General features: G+C 47.0%; 1 protein-coding gene across 1 annotated transcript; it reads left to right on the top strand.

Moving 5' to 3' along the window:
* Nucleotides 1-19,685: 19,685 nt before the first annotated feature.
* Nucleotides 19,686-20,499, top strand: CLDN14 (claudin 14). Its single transcript, XM_005526564.2, has one exon. The coding sequence runs from the start codon at nt 19,686-19,688 to the stop codon at nt 20,376-20,378; it is 693 nt and encodes a 230-aa protein (XP_005526621.2). The 3' UTR covers nt 20,379-20,499.
* Nucleotides 20,500-23,511: the final 3,012 nt, after the last annotated feature.

Raw genomic sequence — 23,511 nt, 5'->3', positions numbered from 1 at the left:
TTTTAGAGTGGATTGTAAAAGATGGGTTTAGGATAAATGTGGAACATGACATTCAGTGTATGAAATGCAGAGGCAATTCAATCAATCAGTTTGCATTAAAGAGTAAAACTCCACTTTCTTGGACTGCAGGGTGGGTACTTGGACTATTCTTTGAGAGTAAGACAAGAAGACTTGGCTCTCAAAGCAAAATAATTTATTAGATCCAGACCACTTCCTAGAAGATTCTTGCAAGTTTTTAGCATGTTGGGAAAGGTAGAGTGTAAAATCAGAAAATAGCTGTTGTACCTCAGACAAATAGAAAGGGTTTGATCTTTTCTACCCCACCAGCCTTAACTAGAGGAGATCAGCAGTAATTATTTTTAAATTGCCATTTTCCAGGATGGGAAAATCCTGATTTTCAGGTTCATGGAAGTGTCTGATCAAAAGACTTTCCTGACAGAGCCCCCGGGGATGTCTCCTGTCGATTTTTCAGTCTGTCCTTTACATTTATCTCTACTTGCTTTGAGCCACGGCAACCATCACACGTTTGGCTCCATTTGTCCTCAAGATGTTTTAAAATTCAGCCTTTTTAACGAGGAAAGAGCCCTGAGAGAGAGGCCAAACGAGATGTGTGAGTCATGGGAGCAGCTACAAAGAGGAACCAGAGGAAAGGGAGAACATCACTGCAGACCAAATGTGTTTCACACATCTCCAGATCTTGCCCTCCATCCCCTGCCCTGCCCCACATCTCCTTTCCCTGCCTTTCTGCTCCAGGAATTGTCTCCTCTTCCCTGGTGGCAAGGGCTGTGGATCTCCTATCACGTTCTCTTTTCACTCCCATTCAGTGGTTTTTTATTATTCCTTATCCCTGCTTCATGTCTGAGCTCTACAATCCCATCTATAATGAGATTTATTTTCTTTCCCTCGCTTCTTCTCAAGACGAGGAGTTGTGGGTCACTGCACCCACAGCTTCTTTTGTCAAATCCCCAAAAGGAAAAGCTTGAATTGAAGGAAAAGAATAGAATTTTCTGTGAGTTTTTATGGAGTAACTGTTGTTTAAATATACAGTCAGAAGCACTCTGTGAATATTTCTGCTGAATCCTGTGGTAGGAGCTATTATGGAAATGATGTTGTTCCTCCAGTACTTAACTGGTTTGGAAAATGTTATCTCCTGTCCTTTGGGATTCTTCCACACACAAAGAACTTCTTGTGGGATTTTTAACTCTCCATGAAGCAAAGAAGCCAAATAAACTCCTGAACCTTCCACAGAGGGGCCATGAGGCAGCTCCAGGGAGGATCTAATCACCAACCTGTCACCTTCCCCGAGCTCTGGGAGGGCAGGGGAGGTTATCTTATCTGTTCTCAGGAACTGGGCCTGCTTTCTGATGCCAAGAACATCTTGGGGAGGTGGCATCCTAAATCCTTGCTTTTCATTCAAACACATTCCTTTCTGGAGTTGGGCCCAGCTGTTGGGCACCCCTCTTCCCTGCACATGAGACCTTCAAAATTCCAGATTCCTCACACGGATAAAATATTCACAAATATCCAAGAGTGTCAGAAGATGAAGCCACTGCAAAGTACAAAGATAAAGGCTCCTAAATCTTGGAATCCCAGAACGATTTGGGTTAGAAGAGACCTTAAAGATCATCCAGTGCCACCCCTGCTGTGACAGGGACACTTTCCACTATCCCAAGTTGTTCCAGGCCCTGTCCAGTCTGGCTCTGGACACTTCCAGAGATCCTGGGACAGCCACAGCTTCTCTGGGCAACCTCAGGGCCTCTCCACCCTCACAGGGAGCAAATTTTTCCTCATAATCTCTGTTGATATTTTGGAAAATGGTGGCTGCTGCTCTCACTGATCCCTCTTCCTTAGAGAGGTAGAAGGAAGAAATAATGTTCTGTTAGCCACACTTTTGAGATTTTATAGGCTAAAGACAAAATTGCCAAACCTTTAATTGCACCAGGAGTTCAGGGCACTGGTGTGAAGTGCTTTTTTTTTGCCACATCTGACTCAGAAGACAAATCTGAACCGGCCATGAGTTCTGAGTGCCTTTTTGTGGCTGACTCCAGCTTGAGAATATATTCCTTGCCATAGCTGAACTTGAAGGTGATGAAAGCCTAATTTGCTCAACCAAGTTCCACATCCAAACATAAGTGGCACAGTTTCCTGGCTAGTTTGAGGTGAAATTACCTTTTCCTGTTGTTATTTTGGTTTCCTGGAGCAGAGAGAACAGTGGGAACCTCAGGCCCGCATCCACCTGAGCTGCAGGAGGGCAAATCCTGACAGCAGAGATGAAACCACAGCTCCTACACACCTGGTGGTTTCTCCCTTTTTTTGCTGCACCCTGAGCCTCCTTTGCTCCAGGCTGAGCCCCTTTCCCAGCTCCCTCAGCCCCTCCTGGGGCTCCAGCCCCTTCCCAGCTCCGTTCCCTGCCCTGGACACGCTCCAGCCCCTCCAGGGCTCTCCTGCACCAGCCACAACTGGAGCCAGCCCTCGAGGGGCCTCTCAGAGCCAGCACAGAGGGACAATCCCTGCCCTGTTCCTGCTGGACACACAATTCCTCACCCAGCCCAGGGGCCAGTGGCCTCTTGCCCACCTGGGCACCCCTGGGCTCGTGTCCAGCCCCTGGCACCGGCACCCCCAGGGCTTTTCCAGCTTTTCCAGCCCCTCTGCCCAGCCTGGAGCTCCAGGGGGTTGTTGTGACCTCAGCCCAAAGATCCAGCCTGTCCAGATCCTTGACAAGGCAGCCCATTTTAGCAGCTTTTCAGGTTGTTTATCACAGATTGTGCTCGCTGCTTTGTCCACAATGAGCCTCACAGAGCTTTTGACATTTATGGGAGCAGGAGCATTTATGGGACCGCTCATCTGAGTGTCACTGCAAGGCAGAACTTCCAGGTCTGAAATCTGGCATTTCAGAGAACTTTGTCAGGCCTTTCTCTCAGGCTGTGCTGAATATGGAACATCTGATCAGCGCATTGATATCCCACAGCTGAGCTCCTGTGCTGGAGATTGAAATGAAACCCTTTTCTGGGCTCAGTAGTCTTGAAAAGCCAGGTAAAGCAGAGCAAATGCAAACGTGTAGGTGGTTAATACATGTTTGTGTCGTGCCTATCAGAAGAGAATGCAATTAGAAGTGTTTTAATAAGATTATTCAGGCTCTTTTTAATTCTGAGCTCTTGCTGGAAAGACTTGTGGGTCACAAGAGTGGTTTCATTTTCCTTTTTTTAAATGTCTGTAAAATTTGCAAATGTTGTGTGCACCCTTGTTGACTTTGCAATTATCCTTCAAGAGCAGTGCTTGCTCTCTTGGCCTCATTTTTGAATTACTGTAATTCTCTTTTGGGAAGCTTCCCAGAGAGAGGAAGACGCATCCACGGGAAGCCACTGCCACAGCACAAAACCTCGTATTTCCTCACTGGGCTGATATTTGAGACCATATGTGTCATGTGTCATAATGTGTCATTGTGGAGCCTGTCCTGAGGAATTGCTGCTGGGGTGTGGCCAGGAAGATTTGGGCTTAAATTTGTGTCCTCAGAAGGGATCTCAGCTCTGTCTGGAGAAGTTTCCTCCTCAGGAAATGGGAAATGTGGGAATCTCTTCCAAGGGCTCCTCCCAGTCTTGTGTGTGACCAAATAGAAGAAAGATATGAAATTATTAGGGAGCATCCAAAGAAGGGATGTGAGGATGGGGAAGGGGAAGAGGAGCAGATGAGGGACCTTGGAATGTCCAGCTGGAGCAGAGGAAGCTGAGGGGAAACTCCTCAGGAGCTGCAGCTCCTCCCGAGAGCCAGCTCCAATCTCTGCTCCTGGCACAGGGACAGCCCCAGGGAGCGGCTGCAGCTGGCCCAGCAGGGATTTAGGTTGGCTTTTAGGGCAAGGCTCTTCTTTCCCCAGAGGCTGCTGGCACTGCCCAGGCTCCCCAGGGAATGGGCACGGCCCCGAGGCTGCCAGAGCTCCAGGAGCATCCAGGGATGCCCAGGCTGGGCTTGTTGGGGGCTCTGGGCAGGGCCAGGGGTGGGACTGGATGGGATCCCTCCCAGATCAGGATATTCCATGATTTTTTTCATCTCTGTACCCCCATTTCTCCTTGCCAGCAGCAAGTGCAACACCTCCTGTGGGTGATTCTCTTTGGGCTGAGCTCCACGGTAACACAAATCCACTCGAGCACCATCCTTGCTCAGACTTTGCTTTTAGAGTACTCTTAGTCTATTGGGTTTTTTTAGTCTGTCTTTTTTTCTCCAGTTTACTTTTTCCTCCAGAAAAAAGTGATTTCAGCATCTGGCACTCCCAGTCCCAAAGTGGGTTGCTGTACAGCTGAACTGGAGCAGTGCAATAACAGAGGTTTGAAGCTCAGGCTGCTTTCATGGTGTGCCCAGGAGCAAGCCTTGCAACTGCAATGATTGTCAGATAATTTTTCATTTTATTGATTTAACTTTTTCCCCATGATTGTCAATAAGGGCTGCTTTTTTTTTTTTTTCTTTTTTCCCCTGGACCACTGGGTGTAAGGTAAAATAACCTGCAGTCTAGTAAAAGGGTAATAATTGAGCAGTGATATACACAGATGTGGCTGGTGAGGTTTCAGGATTATTTTCTCAGTGGAACTTACACAATTCCAGAAGTCTGAATTTGTCATTTACTTTTTGTTTCGGGGGTTGCACCATTCAGCCTAACAATATGTAATTTTTACAAACAGAATCTAATAGAAATAACATACTTTTATTTTAAAAAGAAAACCAAAAAAGCCCAGCAAACCTCCAAGGTTTTGTAATAACCCCAGACCTCCAGTATTTAAAGATGAATGTAAAGCTTTGGTGCCAGCTACTCAAAAACCATTTAGAGACCAGAAACAGGGGATCAGATTCTGCTGCTGTTCCTCAGCACAAGTGGTTTTTCTGCTTCAGCTCGAGTCTTTGGAGGCTAATTTTCAATCAGATAAAACTCTGTGAGAAAGAGCAGCAGAGCTGGGCCCTGAGTCACCTGGCACTCAGCAAAAAATTGAAAAATACCAGAGGCACCTGAAATTTTCGGTGAAGACTGGTGGTCACCAGCAAATAATGATTAAAATAGTGGTAACAGCGAGTCTTGGCTTCTCTGGCCTTTTACTACTTGGAGTAAGCAGTCACTTGCCAGATTATTATTATCTTGGCACTTGATGCAAAAAACCCTGCAGTTTTCCATGTTCCTTAAAGCTGAGTATACATTTATTGAAAGAAAGCATTTATTAAACATGTGGGGACAGATTCTCCACAGGCATTAAATAACTTCCCTCCATCTGCCAAGAACTCGTGCTTGTTACCTTTTATTATGCTGAGAACTGCAGGTTGAAAACGGTGGAGGAAAAAAAAAGGGGGGGAAAGAGGTGGAAATGGAGCTTCAATATGAAAAGCCAAACTGGTTTATATCTCTTGATATCAAATAAATTTGATGGGGGACAATCAGTGGGTCTGGATTGTCCTCTCAGTGGTTCCTGTGCTCCAAAATTTAACAGAGATGTTAAATTGGGAGTGACAACCTGGATTAGTGGGAGATGTCCCTGCCCATGGCAGAGGGTAGGAAGGAAATGATCTTTAAGTTCCCAAACCATTCTACAATTCTAGTACAGAAAGAAATGAGTATACAATGAAACTGGGATGCAAAAGGTTCAAAATAGTAAGAAAACAAAGAGTTTTGTTCCTTTTGTCACGGGACAATCGACATCCAACACCTTCATGGGTTCAAAAAATAACTGGACAAAACAATGAAAGAAAAACTCATTAAGGTGAATCATTAAAGTAACACTTTAGGGCCAAGAAATCTGTGATGATCAGCTTGTAGGGACAATATTCTGGAAAAGCAAGGCTCCATCCTCTTCCTATTCTTATTTATTTCCTAAACCTCAGCTATTGGCAGTGCTGGATATTGTGTTGATCTAACCCAACACTATTTTTACATTTGTAGGTGAAACAGATTTTTTGAGGCAGAGAATAACTCACACAGAAAGACTTTTGTGTATGGAGATACAACTTCAGCTGTAAACTCAGTCTAAACCATAGCACAGATCTCCCAAATCAGATGTTTTCAGGCTCAGGTTTTGGTGTGATCCCATGGCACACAGAATTACTGGGTGTAGGGCTATCCTGACTTCAGAATTCAGGCTGATTAAAAGTGAATTGTTTGCGTTATTAGATAAAACTTTGTCCATTCCACAGATAACGCCTTTTAATCTTCAGGGTAAAGCCTAAAGCCTTCCTCAGCTTTGCACACCTTGGCTCAGCTCCCAGCAGAACAAGCAGGACCTCTTCCCTCAGGGAAGCATTTTTGGGTTTTCCCAGCAGTGATAAATATCAGTGGACAGAGCCATCCTCCTGACTGAATTCAGGGTGTAATAAGGGTCAAAAATCAAGATGTGTGACAGGGGTTCAGAGACATAAATGAACCTGCCCCACTCATTGCTGGCACACCTTCCTCAGCTCAGGCAGACACCACTAAACAAAAAACTTCGGTGTTGCTTAAAGCAGCTTTGCAATAAAAGCATCTGCTGGTGCAAATTCTGTCTGCAATTTGTTCCTCTCTGAGGTTTTTTTGATAAAAGTGACGTTTATTGTAGTCAACAGGGACAAGAGAATAATGTGACACCAGCCAGAATTAAAATCCTGGCCCAGGGCCTGCCCAAGTGAGGGGTAACATCAGCGGCTGCCGAATTCAGGCCTTGCAATCCTTGTTAATTCATCTCTTTTGTGTCGTTAGAAGAACCCCAGGTAGGCAACTCTGTCCAGGGACAGACTCTGAAGTCACAGCAAGGTCACAGAGATGTCACAGGAGGCCTGTAGGCTTTTATTACCTCCTTTCTCTTTGGCAAGAATTGTTTTTTTAAGCGATTGAGCAGCCAGGCACTGCTTTGTCTCTCAGCATCCAGATGGACTCGCTGCTACCGGGCAATCCCACAGGATGGTTATTCCATAAATCCACAGGAAGAGGAACTCAGTGTGTGTGGAAACAGGCTTCTATCCATATCCTTAATGAGGCTTTAAAGCACTTGTGAAGAGACAGAGGGTTCTCAGGGAGAATCTGAGATGGAATTCAAGGAAAATTCGACCTTTCCGCAGCACCTCCATCCCGCGGCTGAGCAGCTGCTGGGATCTTCAGGATGCATCACAGCCCGGTGATACGAGGTAGAATGGAGGACAAATAAACCAGAAAGAGCAGGGATTAGAGACTTTAGATCCAAAAAAGCACTAAATGGCCCTTGATAACTCCTGGGAACTATTTATTGATTCCTTCTCCGCGCGGCGCATTCCCGTTAAATGATTTCATTTCCTTATTTCTCCTAATCACATCACTTGCTTTTAGAAGTCTTTTGCTCCCTGAGACCTGGGGCTACACAGATAACTTCAATTTCTTGCTTTTTATGACATGTGAAAAGTTGACACAGTAAAAAGTAACTCCTTGGAGCCAGCAGGTCTGGAGCTTTCATCACCGGGAATCGCCGCTCCAAGGAAGCATTGGAGGGATAATTCCCGTGCTAGGCTCAGTCAGAACAACAAATGCCTTTCTCCAGCTCTGGATGGGCACTGATAAACTCCTTGGAAGATGTGACTGCCTCTGAAAAGTGTATTGACGCCATGGAAATGGGAGTGAGAGATCAGGAATAATAAGATTAATAAGGCTGTGATGGTTGAATCCTTGAGTCCCTGGAAAAGCCGACACTGCAAATTTTTTCTGTGCCATAGGAGAACTTGCTCCATGCTGGGAAAAAGGCATTGGAAACAATACCTTCCTTTTGTGGACAAAAATGGGGATGTTGTTTGGTGTTTTCCTCTGGAAATAAAGGAATAAAGGGAAGGCATTAAGGGGTATTCAAAGGAAAAGAACCTGCATCTCCCAGTGCTTCCCAAATTTAACCCCCTCCATCATTGTACAGATTTTTGGCTGCCTGCAGAGTGAATCATTTTCTGCTGTGTGACACTGAGCCCTCTGGAAGACCTCTGCCTCCACCAGGTTTTGTGGTTTTTGTAGCACGAGTGATTTGCTTGTTGTTTAAGGAGATATTGGTTTTCCACTGCAGCCCTCGGTCCTACAGGTAGGGCTGAGTTCCTGCGGTGAACGCGTCTGCTCTGAGTGTTATTTAAGGTTAGTAATAAAACCAGATCAGCCCAGACAGGTGTAGAGTGGGATTTATGGGATTTATGGGATTCTTGCTTCCCAGAGGAAGAGGGCTGGGTGAGATGCAGGTGCCTGGCACCGCTCTGTGTTGGGCTGAGGGATGTCGTCCTTCCTCTGCCGTCAAAATTCACATTTCCAAAAGCCCCCTCATTGTGGAGAGCCAGCATTAACCTCCAGACAATGAATAATCCTCCTTGAGGGGGTTTCAATATTGTGTGGCTCTGCTCAGGCCCCTCACAAGGGGAGAATTTGCACCTAAAAATTCCATTTAATGGAAGAGCTCTCACTCTCTGCCCGCCCCCAGTGGTGGGCACAGAACCCAGTTCTTACCTCGCCATGCCAAACAAGCTGAGCACAACCTGTGATTCTTTCAGATGAACACAGTTTCTCCTCCTTAAGGTGTTGCTTTATAATTCCATGCAGACAGAAAGGATTCATTTCCCACTCCTGCTCAGGAGCAGGCACCCAGCAGCCATTACCTGTAATTTGTCATCTGTTTAAACCCCACGTGCATCAATAGGAAAATTAAATTCAATTTCCTTTTCAGTTTTAAATATCTCTGAAGATATTCCTCCATCCAGGATGGCCCTTAAGCAAGAGCTTCAGCTCAGGTCCTTGAGTGGTTCTGGAGATGTCAAGAGCTTTCCTGGGCAGGGCTGTGATCCATAGCAGATGTACACCTGCACTGCAGAATGAAAACCCAGCAAATGCACAAAATTAAGGCACCAGGGTACCAGAAAAATGCTTGATTATTTTTGAGGTCCTGCAATTTTGCTCCTGTCTGCAAGGTTGGGGAAAAAAAAATCAAAAAAAACAACCCTCCAACAAAACGAGGGAAATTAGCTACAGCAAGGCCGTGTTCCAAAAGCACAGAGCTCTCTGAGTCCCTTGAGGAAAATTTTACACAATCCTACTTTCAAAATAATGTTCAGGTTGCAAAATTGAGCAATCATAAAAGTCAGGAAATTTAAAAAGTTAGTACGTGTCTTTCAATGTTAGCTCAGCAACAGCAAATATATGTAGTGAGAGGAGTTTGTACTCGCAATTTCTGTGTGAAATTTAAACTTTAAAATTCTTCTTGTTGACCATTAATACGCAGCATAAACTATATTGGTTATTTAATGTCTCGAAGAGGCATCTTAATCATGAGGATTTCCTGGCTGTGGAATTCAGAGGGCTTGGCTCTGCAGTGAAATGGCACTGCTGCATGGCTGAGTTATTTTGGGGTTTTGGTCATCACTGGGAAAGAAAGGGAATTTCACCTGTGTTATAACCACCTCAGAATAACTTTGTGATGCTTATAAAAAGCTGTGATTTATATAGTTAGAGAACTGAACTAATCTTTTGGGTTGGGTTCTTTTGGTTTTGGTTTTTTTGGTTTTTTTTTTGTTTGTTTGTTTGTTTTTTGGAGAACTTCTGTGGTGAAGAGACCACAGTGCTTCCCCCTTGCTGGCAGGAGAACCAAACCTCCCCAAACAAATGTGCTCTACCTGAATTAATACCGAGCTGTGCCACAAAATGTTTAAAACACAGGATGATATTTCCAGGCCAGATGTGGGAGTTTCCCTGAGCTCCGTGTGGTGGTTTAACTTACCATGAAAGCCTAAATGCAGTGTGATGGCAGTGTTTAGATAAGGCAGATGGAGAGCCCAGCTCGGGCTGGGTACTGCAGAAATGCTGAGCCTTATAAATGAGCTGTGTTGCGCTCTGGGATTTTCCTGGCCGAGCCTTTCAAACCCCGGGCTAGATTAAATCATCACAGCTGGGGGAGAAAATATCAAGAGCTGAATAACTACTTTATGAGAGCTGTAAGAGTGTGAAGGGTTTAAGAAGCTAAATAATTACGGCACTCTCTGAGAGCCGCAGGGAAGATGAATGAGTTTGTGGCCGACAGCGCTGGCTCTGCTGATGTCATCCTGAAAAACAAATGAAAACACCAAAAATGTGGGGAGAACTCACACGGCCAAAGGCACAGCTAAGGGAGCAAATACAGGTTAAAGTGTGGCGGTGAGGAGTCCAACAACTGCTCAGCTCCAAGGAAAAATGACATTTTGGTGCTTCCAGGGATTTTTATGAGAGGTTTAGTGCCCCAGGGCTGGTGCAGGAAGGCACGAGCATCCTGAGCTCTGCGTCACTCAGCTGTGGGCTGGTTTAGTCCTGGAATTCTGTCAGCCTGGGAATGAAACTGTGCAAGTGGCAGGACCTAAAACTTTGTGTAAAATCCCAGAATCCCAGAATGATTTGGGTTGGAAGGGACCTTAAAGGTTCAACCCCCTGCCATGGGCAGGGATGCCACTCATTAGACCAGCTTGCTCCAAGCCCTGTCCAGCCTGGCCTTGGACAGCTCCAGGGATCCATGAGTGCCGCCAGTGCAAAGTTAAGGTGAACACATCAGGGAGAGGAAGATCTTTGGCTCATGTTTGATCCCATCAGAGGGGCTCTGGGGGAGCTGCTCTCTGCTCACACCAACAGCAGCGAGTTCAAACCTCTTCCCTGAGGTGTCTGAGGACAAGGGCGATGTTTGGCCAGTCTGGGGCTGCCCAACCCTTTCAGAAATGCATTTGGAGCAGCGATGCCAGCTGAGCTCCTGGGGTTTGCCAAACCTGGGTGCCACAGGTGCCACCAATCCCATCTATTCAGGAGAGCAGCAGTTTGTGCAGCACACACAGCCGTGTATAAATTCAGCAGCAGGAATTTGCCCATGGAAAGGGAGCTCAGGCCTTGTCAGGGGCTGCCCAGGGAGCTTTGCAGTGCCCATCCCTGGAGGTGTCACCTGGACGTGGCACTCAGGGCTCTGGGCTGGGGACAAGGTGGGCATCGGGCACAGCTGGGACTCCATGGGCTGGGAGGGCTTTTCCAGCCTCAGGAATTTTGTGTTTAGGATGAGCTGCTCAGACATTGCCTCCAATTCAGTCTGGGAGAAACATGGGAACCAAAAAAGGCAAAGAAATAAAAAGAAAGATGTGAGAGGGCTGAGGATGCCCAGGCAGCTGTGGGATGAAGGTTTATGGGGCCGAGACGGGGGCAGCAGTGAGAGGGGAAGGGTTCCCTGAGTCCATGAGCATGGAAATTGTGGGGAGACATCCTGCTGACTCCGGGCAGCTTAGTCTGGATCCAGCACATGGCCTTGCCCTTCCCCTTCCCCCTCCTCATGTGCAGCATGGCAGCCCAGATCCTGTTTCAGGGCTTGTGCTGGGACATTTTTCCTCCCTTAGATCTTTCCACGGGAGAGATCCAGCCCCTCCATGTGGGACAGCAACAGCCCTGGGGCTGAGCCTGGGGAAGGAGGGTCAGGAGAGGGGCTGTGCTGCCTCTGGAAAGCCACCAGCAATCCTGGGAGTGAGAGGATGGCTGAGGATGCAGACCCGCAGAAGGTTAAGCCATTGGCAACGCATCAAATTTCCTTTTGGTCTTTAACAAAGGTTGAAAAGTTGGGAAGAAGTTTCTGGAAGCACCTGCACCACGGGATAGCAGTGACCCAGATTTTGCAACGAGTTGGTTTGGGGACCACAATCCCCTTCTGAGACCAGGCTGTGCCATGGCTGAAGGGGAAAAAGCACCTTAAAGCCCAAAACTCACAAAACCTCGCAACAAAGGCGAAGTTAAATCGGGCTGGAAACCATTTTAAGCACTATTAAATAACAGAAATAACACGAGAGGAGGAATGAGCCCAGGTGAGACACGGAAAATAAACAAGGCACGACTGCTCTCAATAGATATTGGCAGAGCTTGCACATGAACGAGGTCATTTGTTTGGGTTGATGCAAGGAAATCCAGCTGGGAGAAGGAGCAGGAGGGTTTGGTTTGGCTCTCGGGATGTATTTCTGTGGAGTGAAGCAGACTGTGGAGAAATCTGCCACAGGAAATGTAAAAACTCCAAGGCTTGAGTCAGTTAAAAACTGAGTGGGGAAAATCACCCGGAATAAATTGGAGGGAAACGCTGGTGGAACTGGGCAAGCCCAGAGGTCTCTGGCTATAAATTATAATAACTCAGCTACAACTGGTAGCCAGCAAACTGCACACGTGGAATGGGGACACAGAGCTCCAAACTCTGCCTCCCAAGCTCCCAGCAGCCAAATCCATGCTGGTGTAAATTGGTGAACCTCCTTTCCCTCCACTGAGGTGTGTGGATGATTTATGCGAGCCGAGAGCTCCTGACCCCGGGGCTGCAGCAGCTCCATCATCCCCTGGCATCCAGGGTAACAAATACCCTGATTTATCCCCGAGGCTCTCTGTAATTTGCCAGCTCTGGCTCGCAGACAGGAATCCTCCAGGGCACCGAGCCCCCCACGAGTTCTGCGTCACTGCAGCCTTTGTGCAGATGTTGGTGCCCCCCTTCCCCTCTAATCTGGGGGGCTGATAAAAGCCTGGCTCCACAGATCATGTTCCACAAATGGATTTGCTCCTTTCCAGCAGGGAAACTTTTTCTGATGTTGGTTTGGCTGCTCTTATTTGGGAAGGAAAATGAAAAGACCTCATGAAAAATTATAATTTGTTTCTCACATCCACTTTTTTTTTTGGCTAAGATTTATTTTCACTCCAATCCCACGTGGAAATATTGAGATCTTGTCTTTTCCCTGTGTACCAACTCAGAAAGAAATGCTACATGAGGTTTAGAGCAATGGTCTTATAAAAAAATGCGAGGTGAAGTTTAGAGCTTTGTTTTCTCACTGTAAAACATCGGTGATTTAAGCACCCATGAGTTTGCCCTCAGCTGGAGTTTTTCATTGAAGGGAATAAAAGTCAAAATCATCAAAAAATGTCACCCAGTGTTTGGCCAGTGGAATGAATCACCTGATTTTAATGGCACTCAGCATTTCAGCACCTTGTCTCATCAGCCACTGAATTTTTTGTGGTGTTTGGTACCCCCTGGAAATGAAATCTGGCATCTGCCCCTCCCTCCCCAGGAGCTTTGGGAATGATTCCTTTCCCTGATTACTGCCCATTACTCCAGACCAAATGAGGGATGGGCTCTAAAGGAAATAAATGTTGATTTATCATGTCCATACACAGGAATTCATTGTGTTTGTGTGCTTGCAGACAGATCCAAATTAAGATTATCCAGACAGGTACTGATAACTCTTCCAAAACCACAGACAAGAACAAGAAAAGAGCCATTTTTTGGGGGTGTTGACTCCTCCAGCAGAATCCCACAGGCAAACAAACACCTCCAGGATTCAGTAAACCAATTCCAGTCACTTTCTGAAAAGAAATGAAAGTTCTTGGTGTGTATTTTAAGACTATAATAAATAGTCCCCACTGCCTGCAGAATATACTTTATAAATGTAGATCTAATAAGTTATAATATCCTCCTCTATGTTATCCCATGGTGAATGTTTATTATCATTCAAAATTAATAACCTTACCTTCCTCCAGCAAAAATATCAGCTCCTGTGAGCTGCAGGAGCTTTTGTTCACATGCCAGCCAAAGAGCTAAATGTGAATATCCCTTCCTCTGACCACATCAATCATTTTATAACCACAGTCAGATAATTTTGCTCTTTCACCCCCTTTTTTCTTTCCCCACACCACAGATTTTATGGGAGGACACTGAGTGATTGAGTTAGAGATGTGATAAATGACCCACCCAGGCACCCCAAAAATCAGGTGGCAGCCCTTGAGAGGGCTGGAAATTAATGCTGTATGTGCATTAAAACTCTCCCTAAATGTACCTCCCTCAGCCACTGCTTATCTATGGGACTGAGGGGACAAAACTCTAAAATTTGGGGAGTAAAATTAAATGGAACCAAAATGTGGACCTGATCCTGTTTTCTTTGTTGTCCTTTACAGTTTTTCCAGGTCTCCTGACTTTAACAAAGAGCCAGGGTGAAGATGAAACTTCCAGTTTCCTCCTCTAGGAAAAACCCCAAACACCACACCACAAAAAGCTCCATAATTCCATCCATGGAGACAAAACATTTGGTGTCTTTTGAGGAGTATTTCAAAGAGAGAGGATTCTAAATCCAGCAGAGATGGTGATGTGTGACTGGGCCCAAGCAGGAACAATGAAATGAAGCCAAGACAACCCCAAAAACCTTCCCTGGCACCCATGAGGAAATTTGGGGAAATAATGAGGTGGTGCAAGGCCAGTTTTAAATCCTTGGAGCCACCCAGGGAAGGTGCTGGATGTAACTTTTTCATCCTGATTTTTTGATTCTGCTGCACTTCTTCTCACTTTCTGTATTTTTCAGTCTCTTCTGGGCTGAGCTCTTTTGGAATACTATTTCACAGGGAGTTCTGTTTATCTCAGTTCTCTGGGTCAGGAAGAAAACTCTAAAGCTCATTAGGATTTTGTTTCTCGTGTTTATTAGGGTTTATTAGGATGTTATCACTAAACTTGGCAGACTTTTCCAGACTTTTTGTTCAAGTTCAATTCATCTTGCCTTTTTGGCTCGCTTTGGCTTTGCAGGCACAAAATGGCCTTGAACTGTGTAGTTTTTTTATCTTTATTCTTATCTAATTAACAATAGACACGTATATTATTTTTCTTAATGACTCAATGATCTAACACTTGTGTGCTGCACTGTGGCATTTTTTAATCTAATCACTCACTATTACCCAAAAACTTCTAGAAGAAGAACATGAAGAAGAAAGAAGGAAAAGACACAACACTTTAAATCCTCTACTTTATCTTCTGCTCTTTAAACTAGCTTAAACTCTAAACTTTTTCACCCAGTGACTTAAGAAAATTTTCTAATTTACACACTTAGACTTTTATCTTTTCTTTCTAACTTTAACAGTTGTTTTCGTGTAACACCATGAAAACATGCCCATAAATTTCATGTTAGATGAAATCCAGTGTTTTGCTGGATCTCAGAGACAAGGGCACACACTCTGTGCCTCCGACTCCAACACTGGAGGCTTCAGGGGTGTGAGGAGGGGTTGAGGATATTCCTGCTGCACATCTGGCAGAGAGAGCAGCAGCTGCACTGCCCCAATCCGTGGCAGAGAGGGGGTGGGAGGAGGTGAAGGATCAGGCTTGGTTACAATGTGCCTTTCAAACTTTTATTGATTTCCTAATCTCCTCTTTCAAAAAGTGAAGAGGGGTGGGAATGAAGAGAAGAATTTTGCTGCGAGCCAGGCTTGCTCCCCCTCAGATCTGCCCACCCTCACCCACATCCAAGCAGGGAGCTCTTCTTACCAGCCAATTTTAATTTTTTTTCCCCAGAAAAGATTTGAGCAGGAGTGAGCAGTGAGAGGGCCTGGCTCTGTTCAAACAGCAGAATTTACAATGCCAGGGTCTGGAACCTCTCTCACTTGTCTGCTGAACCTGAGCACGCCCCAAAGCCCTGATCCTTAAACATTAATTAATCAAGCTGTGAGAGATTAATTTAAAAAATTAATTTTAAGAGTAAAATGAGTCCATACTTAAGGGCTTGGCTTAGCTGAGGTCCAGCAGACGGTAAGAAGGACATGACATCATTTTGCATTCCCAGTGTGGAGGCTGAAAGGGATTTCTGGCATTTCTGAGGGAATTGGTGCAGAGTTAGAGGGTGCTGAAGGTAAAACTGAAATCGGGAAGGGTGCACAGAGAAGCACCAAAATTACTGGGTCAGAAATCCTTGGCAGAACCCCCTGCAGCCCAGGAAAGGGGCACAGCAGCCGGGTCTGCATGAGAGGAGCAGCTCAGAGGTCTGGAGAGAGAGCAGGAGCAAAGGGGTAAGAGTGATACGGGCAGGGAAGGAGTAAAATGAGAAACAATGAAAGAGACAGCAGTAAAACATGCATCTGTTATTTAATCCTGGGTAAATACCCAGATTAGTGACATCAGATTCTGCTGTTTGTTTGGAGTTTACTCTGGAGCCGTGGCTCCCAAGGCTGAGGCAGCTGGGACAGAGCCCATGGATTCAGCCCAAGGATTTATCCCAGACGTGGCTGCTCTTGTTCAGCACAGGCATCAGGCAAAACTAAAGTTTGGATGGAAAAATTGTCTTTCCAGCCCTTGTGCTCATAAAAATAAAGCTGGCAAGAGCTGGCAGGGTGAGGGAATTCAAAAGTTTCATAAATTGTCACATCATTTCACAGTCACTGGGTGCTTAGATGGGCCTTGGAGGTCATGAAGGCTGAACATGGACATGGTGTCTCTTTCTTTTTATTGGTTTTCATCCCAGCTGCCATTTCATTTCCCCACAACGGCTGAGTCTGTTTGACAGAATCCCAGAATCATGAAGGTTGGCATAAAAAAACAGGATTATGGAGTCCCAGCTGTGCCCGATGCCCACCTTGTCCCCAGCCCAGAGCCCTGAGTGCCACGTCCAGCCCTTCCTTGGGCACCTCCAGGGATGGGCACTGCAAAGCTCCCTGGGCAGCCCCTGCCAAGGCCTTTCCCTGAAGAAACTTTTCCTAATATCCACCCTGAGCCTCCCCTGGCCCAGCCTGAGGCCTTTCCTTCTCATCCTGTCCCTTGTTCCCTGCTAGAAAAGGCTGACTCCCAAGCGAGAAAGCAAAACGTGCTCACTTTGTAAAGAAATATCAACAAACACATCCCACACCGGAGAAAAAAGGCTGATTTTTGATTTCATATCTGACTGGCTCAGCCCACAAGGAACATCCAAGCCACCACTCACCTGATCCCACTGGATGCTCCTCAGCTGAGCTGTAAAGGGAGACGTTTCCAGCAGGCTGCTGATGCTCCTGGAGATAAAGGTGTTGAGCTCCTGCTGCTTTCTCCACTTGGCAGCCAGGAGGGGAAGGCTGGTGCCCAGCAGTGAAAGTGTTACCGAGCACCAGGGACAGCTGGAACTGCTGAGGGAGGCTCATGGAAAACATGACGCCGAGCAAGCAGGGCTAATTAATGCTGGCTGCTTAAATTAGAAAGCTTTTAATGGCTAATGTTTAAAAATAACACCTTAATGACGTCTAAAAATAGCTGCTGCTGAGCCCCAGAGTGTTTTGACCTCCATTAAATGGGGGGTTCCATTTCCCAGGACTGCTGGTGTAAATGACATTTTCCTTTGAGGTGCTTCTCTCCCCGGGATCAGCTGCAAAGCCTCGTGCCTGACCTCGGGATCCTCTTTGCAAACGCACCAGAGGGAGCTGGATCGCTGCTCGGGATGGGGGCAGTGTGTGTGTCCTGATGAGGAACTGGACAGGGATAATCTTGGGGTCGTGCTCATCATGAGGGAGTGGGAGATTCCCAGACCAGGCAAATAAAGGGGTGAGGAAGGTGCTGCTGGGATTAAGGACACAGGAGACCCAAGCTCCATTTCCAGCCTGGTTGGAGATGTCTTGTGAGATGTCTTGAGGTGCCTCATGGTCCTGCTGTGACCCAAAACTGTGTGGAGATCTCCCTGATCCTGGAGGAATATTCCCGGGAGAATTTCCCTGTGGCAAGCTTAAATCCAGATGCACCTCACAGAAAACACATAATAATATAAAAAGGGAAAATACTGCTTAATTTTCCTTAACAAGGGAATCAAACCCAAAGAACCTGCAAGGCAAATGTACATGAGGTCTTCTCGTGGTTGGGACAGAAATAAAATATCTCCAGTAGTGCTGGAGGTAACAATTTGCTCCTTTGTGCTGTGCTTGTCCCTAACTCATGGCCTGTCTGTGATATCTGTGATAGCTGAGAGAAATCTGCAGCCTGACCTCCCCTGGAATGAGGATTTTGGATATAAAACCTTCTGTGAATTTTCTCAGGGTATGCAAATGAGGTAAATTCCTTCAGCAGCCACATAAACTCAGGTGTTTTCATTTATGTTTTCATTTATGCCTTACATAAAGAGTACCTGAAAGGCCAGGAATTGGCAACAGGAGGAAAAACTTTCCTAAAAACAGGCACACTAAAGGAAAGCTGCTCTTTGGTTTGCTCTTCCACATCTCATTCCTCCCCATCCCATGGCACACTCCAAATAAAGGAATGTGTAGAAACACAGAGTCCTCAGCCTGTGGTGTTGTCCTGCCCAGGCCATAAAATCCTTGTGCTTCTCCATTTTTCCCTTTCTTTTCACAATGTCCAAGGAATTGTTTTGGGAAGAGGCGAGCCATGCTACAGGAAAGCTGGAGAGAGACAATTGCCAAGGGCTGCAGGGCCAGGAGCCAGGGAATGGCTGCCAGTGGCAGAGGGCAGGGCTGGATCTTGGGATCTTGGGCAGGAATTGTTCCCTGGCAGGGTGGGCAGGGGCTGGGATGGAATTGCCAGAGCAGCTGGGGCTGCCCCTGGATCCCTGGCAGTGCCCAAGGCCAGGCTGGACATTGGGAGCACCTGGGACAGTGGGAGGTGTCCCTGCCATGGAATTGGCTGATCTTTACTGCCTCTTCCAACCCAAACCATTCCATGATTTTGCTATCAGGCAGAGATCAGGGAATGCCACAAGAACAGAGACCAGCCCTGGCACTGATGTCACCCCAAGCTCTCCAGACTCTTTGGAGACAAGTCTGAGCTAATGGGAACGTGGAGCAGCTTTCACTTTGCTCCCTCTGCATCCTTCTGCTCTCCTGATGGCATTGATTAGTTGATCCAGATGGTTCTCCTCCCTTTTCCTGCTCGGGCCAGCTCCTGCAAACACTTCCACTTTCTCCTCAGAGCAGGAGTTCAGCACGTGCACGGGGCTTGGCAGAGCTGGAGCCTAAATTTGTTCCTGTTTCTGAATTCCAAGCTGGATTGTGACGCAAGGGTTATTTTATATATGAAAATATCGGATTTCTGCCCACACACATCATGCGTGATGGATAACAGAGCTGGCAAGGCAGCCACTGGAAAAGGCCACTCACTCTGGGATTTACACAGAAGGAAGAGCCTTTCCTTGTTTTTCAGCTTGGATTCTTACACAACCAAACTGTGAAGGTGTTGCTGCACAGAAGCTCCAGGATGTTCGCCTGATTCCACATTTCACCCACGACCTGAAAACAAGACCTGAAACTCCACAGATCCTAATGAAAATTATTCCCCTTTGAGTTCCTTCATGGAAATGCAACCTCAAGAAATACCAGCCAGTCAGGAAAGCGATTTTAATCCAATATTTGTTATCCTCTTCCACAGGTTTTAAATCACTCTTTTTGCTCCCTACTTTGAGCAAATAAATATACCCTTATTGTTTTCCTAGTCCTGCTATGACCTTCTGGGAATGTTTTCATCATGTAAAGCAACCTGCAGTTCCCTACTTTATAAATCTCCTTCATTCCAAGTGTTAACACTACCTAATTCTCTGCTTTAGAGAGGAAATCATGTTTGTTTTTTTGAAGAGCCTGCTGGGAAGAGGAATATTTGCATTTCAAATATTTTTTTTTCCATTTCATAAATTGTCTTGAGTTCTCTTCCCAGCGGGCAGCACAAGGCTGTTTATACAAGGGAAGAGGGAAGCTTGCTTTCCCATTACTTCCACAAAAATACGATTAACAGCGATAACTATGCTAATTATTGCTCTTGGAATGCACCTCACTGGCTGGAGAGGCAATGCTTTGGGGTAATAATTAACTCCTTTTTCCCTCAATTACCTTTTATTAGGAGAGCAGGAGGTGTCAGAGTAAAACAGCCGCGTATCTTCCAAGAAAAGCTGGCGTTTTCCAAGGGAACCCAAGCGGAGGTGCCTCATTAAGAGAACGGGGCAGGACAAACACTCCCATGGCGAGCTGGGCCTTGGAGTTGCTCGGCTTCTCCCTGAGCCTGCTGGGCCTAATTGGGACGTTAATTGCCACCGTCCTGCCACACTGGCGGCGCTCGGCGCACGTGGGCACCAACATCATCACGGCCGTGGCCTACGTCAAGGGGCTGTGGATGGAGTGTGTGTGGCACAGCACCGGCGTCTACCAGTGCCAAGTGCACCGCTCCCAGCTGGCGCTGCCCGCCGACCTCCGCGCCGCCCGGGCCATGATGGTCATCTCCTGCCTGCTGGCCGTGCTGGCGGCCGGCGTCGCCGTGGTTGGCATGAGGTGCACGCACTGCGCCGAGGGCAGCCCCGCCAAGGCCTCCATCGCCGGCTCCGGCGGGATCGGCTTCGTGGCGGCCGGGCTGCTCTGCCTCGTGCCGGTGTCGTGGAGCACCAACGACATCGTTACGGATTTCTACAACCCCACGCTTCCCGCGGGGATGAAGTATGAGATAGGGCAGGCTCTTTATCTGGGATTTGTCTCCTCGGCCTTGACCATCCTGGGTGGTGCCCTGCTGTGCACGTCGTGCCTCGGGAACCAGACGCCTTTCCAGCCGCATTCTGGGCCCGGAGAGCCTCCCTCCTCCAGGAGCGCCTCCAAGGGCAACCACGCTCCTTCCCTGACATCTGCATCCCACAGTGGCTACAGGCTGAGTGACTACGTGTGAGTTCCGCGGGATCTTGGCCTCGGGAATCCCGTGCGTGGCACCAGGGAACTCGGAACCGGCGTTGAAGTTTGGTGTTGTTTATTCTTTCCTTTTCTTCCCTGAGGAGAAAAGGATGTGGACACAGAACTGCTGCCTGCAAAACCTGGAAAATAAAGGCAAAGGAGGCTGAGATGTTCCCAAGGCAGCACATCCCTGTCTACCTCCAATCACAGCTTTGCAGGCAGGTAATTCAAGGGGTATTTTGTTAAAAATAACAGTTCGGTTTGGAGTCAGTGCCCTGTGAAGCAGAGCTGGCCACATCTCTTTGTTTCTTCCCAAAAAAGACAGTTTCCCCTAAAACCTGGAATTTCTTGGGGATACACAGTGATTTCCAGCACTGATTGCTTGCTCGGTTCCTCATTTCCATAATTCATGAATGTTTCGTCATGACAAGGTATTAATTTTGCTTTGACTTAACTCTTTGTTTTTTTAGAGTCCCTTGAAATAAGAATTCCAGTGGCACCGTGACAGATGTATTTGACAGCCTGTTACAGCCAATATTTGAAATTATATTACAATGTTTTGACCTGATCAAAATAAAATTTCAGCGCATTTTTGAAATGCATCACGAGGGAGACAAACCCTCTCAGAACTGGGGTTTATTACAAACTTCAGGAATAGAATGGAACCAGACATTTGATAGTAAATATACTTTAAAAATTAAAATTAAAAAGTCTCAGAATTTGTCACGTTTAGCTTTTGAGCAGATTCTACACAATCTCTGCATTATAGGGAGTGGAAAAACCATTTCTAGAATCCTGTTCCCAAATCCCATGTAATGAAACGTGCTCATTTCTTAGGATGAATGCTGGTATTTTGTGCCTGAAGGTGCATTGGGGTTAGCAAGGATATTTCCATCCCCTCCAGTGATTTTTGGGGAACTTCCAGTGGGGCACAAGGCACCCTCCATGCCAACATTCATGGACTGTGACCACTGCTTGTCAGGAGTACCAAATCCAGACATTTCCTTCTAAGATCCTTACAAAATTCCATCGTTCCACAGGGCATTCAAACAATCAAAAATCAAAATAATGAGCAAAGAAGCCCAGCGCTCTCCATTTCACATTACTGGCACGCATATCATGACATAAAATTATGATAAAATAGAGAATCAATGGATTTCACTGAAATCAGAAATTTATACAACTTTCAACAGATGGACCAACACACTGAAAAACAACAATACCAAGACTTCAGAGGCAGCAATCCTTCATTTGACAAAAAAAGAAAAAATTGTTTGCAATTATATTGTCACCTTGTTTCACCTCCAGAGCTGGGAGATTCTTAACATTTCCCCTGGTTCCGCTCTGAATCTTCCTTTTTGTGGCTGATCACCATTGCCTTTGGCTTGGTGTTGATTTGAATTGGGACAGAGAGTTTTCAGCATTGATTCATGTTAACATCACCACTGTTTTTAAAAACAAATGGAATTTCTCAGCAATTTGCTGAGACCAACAATAATAAAAGTGATCTGGGACCTGACTTTGGGTATTTGTGGTGATAGGACAAGGGGAATGGTTTTAAACTGAAGGAGGGCAGGGCTGGATGGGATCTTGGGCAGGAATTGTTCCCTGGCAGGGTGGGCAGGGGCTGGGATGGAATTGCCAGAGCAGCTGGGGCTGCCCCTGGATCCCTGGCAGTGCCCAAGGCCAGGCTGGACATCGGGAGCTCCTGGGACAGTGGGAGGTGTCCCTGCCATGGCAGAGGGGTGGGAAAGGATGGGATTTAAGGTCCTTCCAGCCTAAAGGATTCTGGGATTCTGTGACTCTATGAATGTACAGACCAGGTGCTCCCAGCCCCAGTGTCCAGCCTGGCCTTGGGCACTGCCAGGGATCCAGGGACAGCCCCAGCTGCTCTGGCAATTCCATCCCAGCCCCTGCCCACCCTGCCAGGGAACAATTCCTGCCCAAGATCCCAAGATCCAGCCCTGCCCTCTGCCACTGGCAGCCATTCCCTGGCTCCTGGCCCTGCAGCCCTTGGCAATTGTCTCTCTCCAGCTTTCCTGGGGCTCCTTCAGGCCCTGCAAGGCCACCCTGAGCTCAGCCCAAAGCTTCTCCTGGCCAGGCTGAACAATGGCAGCTGGGCCAGCCTTTCCTGCCAGCAGAGCTGCTCCATCCCTCTGCTCATCCTGGAGCCTCCTCTGGGCTCTCTCCAGCAGCTCCAGCTGCTCCCTGGGCTGGGCCCCAGGGTTGGATACCAGTGCAAAGTGTTCCTGCAGGGGGTTGCAACTGGATGATCTTTAAGGTCCCTTCCAGCCCAAATTCTGTGGTCACTGACCCTGCAAACATCTCAGTGACCTCAGACCCTGAGGTGCAGGGAATGGGCACAAACTGCACAAGAGCCTCTTAGAGAAGATGGGAGACAAACTGTTCATGGTCCATGATGGATGTCTGGGATGCTTTTTTCAGCCCAATGGAGGTGGTCAATCCCTTGGGGTTTTCCTGTATTTCCATTCTAACAGATCCTGCCAAGTGATTTGATATCAACCTGAGGCAGGGCTTTGGACAGCCATGAATGCTGGAGCTCAGTTCCAGGGGAGGAAAGGGGCTGTGGCTCATTGGGGGGGTGTTTGCCATACAATGATAAATTCGTTCACTTGCCAGGGCTTGGTGTGGTGGGATTACTCCTGTGTAGGGCTGTTCTTACTGCAGCAATCCCCAGCCAGGCAGAATATGTGACAAGAGTAGGAACAGTTAATAAAATCCTGGCAAAAATACCTGGAAGTGCTCAGATATCAATAAAGAGGGAAATGGTTTCTTTCACAGAGCTGTGAACCAGTGGATCTTACCCCATTCTAAAACTGACCTTCCTCTCCTCTCCTCTCCTCTCCTCTCCTCTCCTCTCCTCTCCTCTCCTCTCCTCTCCTCTCCTCTCCTCTCCTCTCCTCTCCTCTCCTCTCCTCTCCTCTCCTCTCCTCACCTCTCCTCTCCTCTCCTCTCCTCTCCTCTCCTCTCCTCTCCTCTCCTCTCCTCTCCTCTCCTCTCCTCTCCTCTCCTTCCTTCCTTCCTTCCTTCCTTCCTCCCTCCCTCCCTCCCTCCCTCCCTTCCGCCACTTCCTTCCGCCACTTCCTTCCTTCCTTCCTTCCTTCCTTCCT

The sequence above is a fragment of the Pseudopodoces humilis genome, chromosome 2 (assembly GCF_049639895.1).
Source record: "Pseudopodoces humilis isolate 2021_Gansu_Grassland_sample_001 chromosome 2, ASM4963989v1, whole genome shotgun sequence".
NCBI lineage: Eukaryota > Metazoa > Chordata > Aves > Passeriformes > Paridae > Pseudopodoces > Pseudopodoces humilis.
The sequence above is the reverse complement of the archived record's forward strand: the minus strand, read 5'-3'. Positions and strand labels throughout refer to the sequence as shown.